Source organism: Etheostoma cragini, chromosome 16 (genome assembly GCF_013103735.1).
Source record: "Etheostoma cragini isolate CJK2018 chromosome 16, CSU_Ecrag_1.0, whole genome shotgun sequence".
NCBI lineage: Eukaryota > Metazoa > Chordata > Actinopteri > Perciformes > Percidae > Etheostoma > Etheostoma cragini.
This window is the reverse complement of record NC_048422.1, coordinates 22,389,945-22,391,330: the sequence shown is the minus strand read 5'-3', so window position 1 is coordinate 22,391,330 and position 1,386 is coordinate 22,389,945. Positions and strand designations below refer to the sequence as shown.

The 1,386-nt window shown below is 40.8% G+C and overlaps 1 protein-coding gene across 1 annotated transcript in view; it reads right to left on the bottom strand.

The window, feature by feature from the left end:
* Positions 1–1,386, bottom strand: part of LOC117959202 (placenta-specific gene 8 protein-like) — a gene marked incomplete at its 3' end in the record, with an annotated part of 28,505 nt that overhangs the window by 26,541 nt on the left and 578 nt on the right. Inside the window, exons 2-3 of the mRNA XM_034896209.1 lie at positions 345–444; positions 121–246 (exon numbers count right to left, since the gene is read on the bottom strand). Coding sequence (XP_034752100.1) covers positions 121–246; positions 345–444 — 226 coding nt within the window. The remainder of the gene's footprint in view (positions 1–120; positions 247–344; positions 445–1,386) is intronic.

Here is a 1,386-nt window from a genome sequence, read left to right as displayed (position 1 = left end):
TACCACAACTAAAGGTAGGACTATCATACTCAGTGTTAACTGACAATAAGGATGCTGTTTTACTACATTGTCCAAATGGAGTCCTGCAGTCAGCCAGCTTTTTGTATCCACATAAACTTACCCTGATGTTGTATTTGGTCCTGTAGACGCTGCGGATCGGCATGCCCAGACCACACAGGCAGCACTCGTTCATGTCACTGGCGATGCTGCAGCCGAGGCACGTGTAGCAGCACAGACCATACCAGCCTGTGTTGACAATAACAACATTCACGGTACATCTTTCATGTCTTCACAGTGTGCATATTTTTAATCAAATGTCCCAGAAAGGAGGGAGTATTACTCACAAGTTCCACAATCATCGCAGATATCACACAGGCCTGTCTGGAACTCGGAGGGTGCGTAGCTGCCTGGTTGGTTGGTCACAGCCATGATCAGATCAATATTCTGTTGGATTAAAAAAAGAGGTTGTCAGTGATCTTATCACTTTTCTTAAACTCAAAAAAAAGAGCTAGATTGTGATCATTACTTCTGTATCTTCCCCAGCAAAGAGAACTGTAAATTACACCTCTTTTAAACATCAAACAATACAGACTTAAGTTATCTTGTGTGTTTCCCAGCGACGCAGTCGTTACGAGGTCAATCTTACCAGATGGTTGAAGGACGGTGAAACTCAGAGGCTCCTGAACAACAGATTGAGGCCAGTGGCAGTGTCTTTATAACCAATCAGAGCATGTGACTAATATGGTTTCAGACTTTATCTCCGTTTTATTGCACAGAGATATCCCTGGCAACAAGGTCATTGAACACACCTACTGTACACCCTGTCACTACACCCAGTACTGCAGTTAACCTCAACTGCATTACATTCTTCTCTCTTTACACATCAGGAAGCACACACATGTTTCTTTTATATTTTAGATGCAAATGGATGATTTATATTAGAAATAAAAGTAGGTGTGGTTGATATAAGTAGGTTTTGTTGATATAACTTCCAATCAGCTATGAATTACAACTCAAACTAGAAACTTCCGCAGAAATTTGATCAGTGTGCCTGCTATTGGGGCACATCCGAATAACAATAAAAGTTAATACAAAATAAGAAAAGTGTTAAGTGTCTTAACCCTTCAGAGATATAACTTTTTACATGGAGTCTGGTGGGTGTGGCCCAGCGTGACATCATGTTAGCTGACCAATGACACCTCTTCTCCTTGTTGCTATGGTGATTTCCACAGAGAGGGATCCAGATATTTTCTTTTGATAGTTTCTATCGACAGTTGGTCTGATCCCAGCCAACAATTTATTTCCGATAGACTCCATAGTTATATGTCTGCCACCGGCACAAGATTTCCTACATTTTGACCAAAAATAATTTCTAAAGAGTTAAAA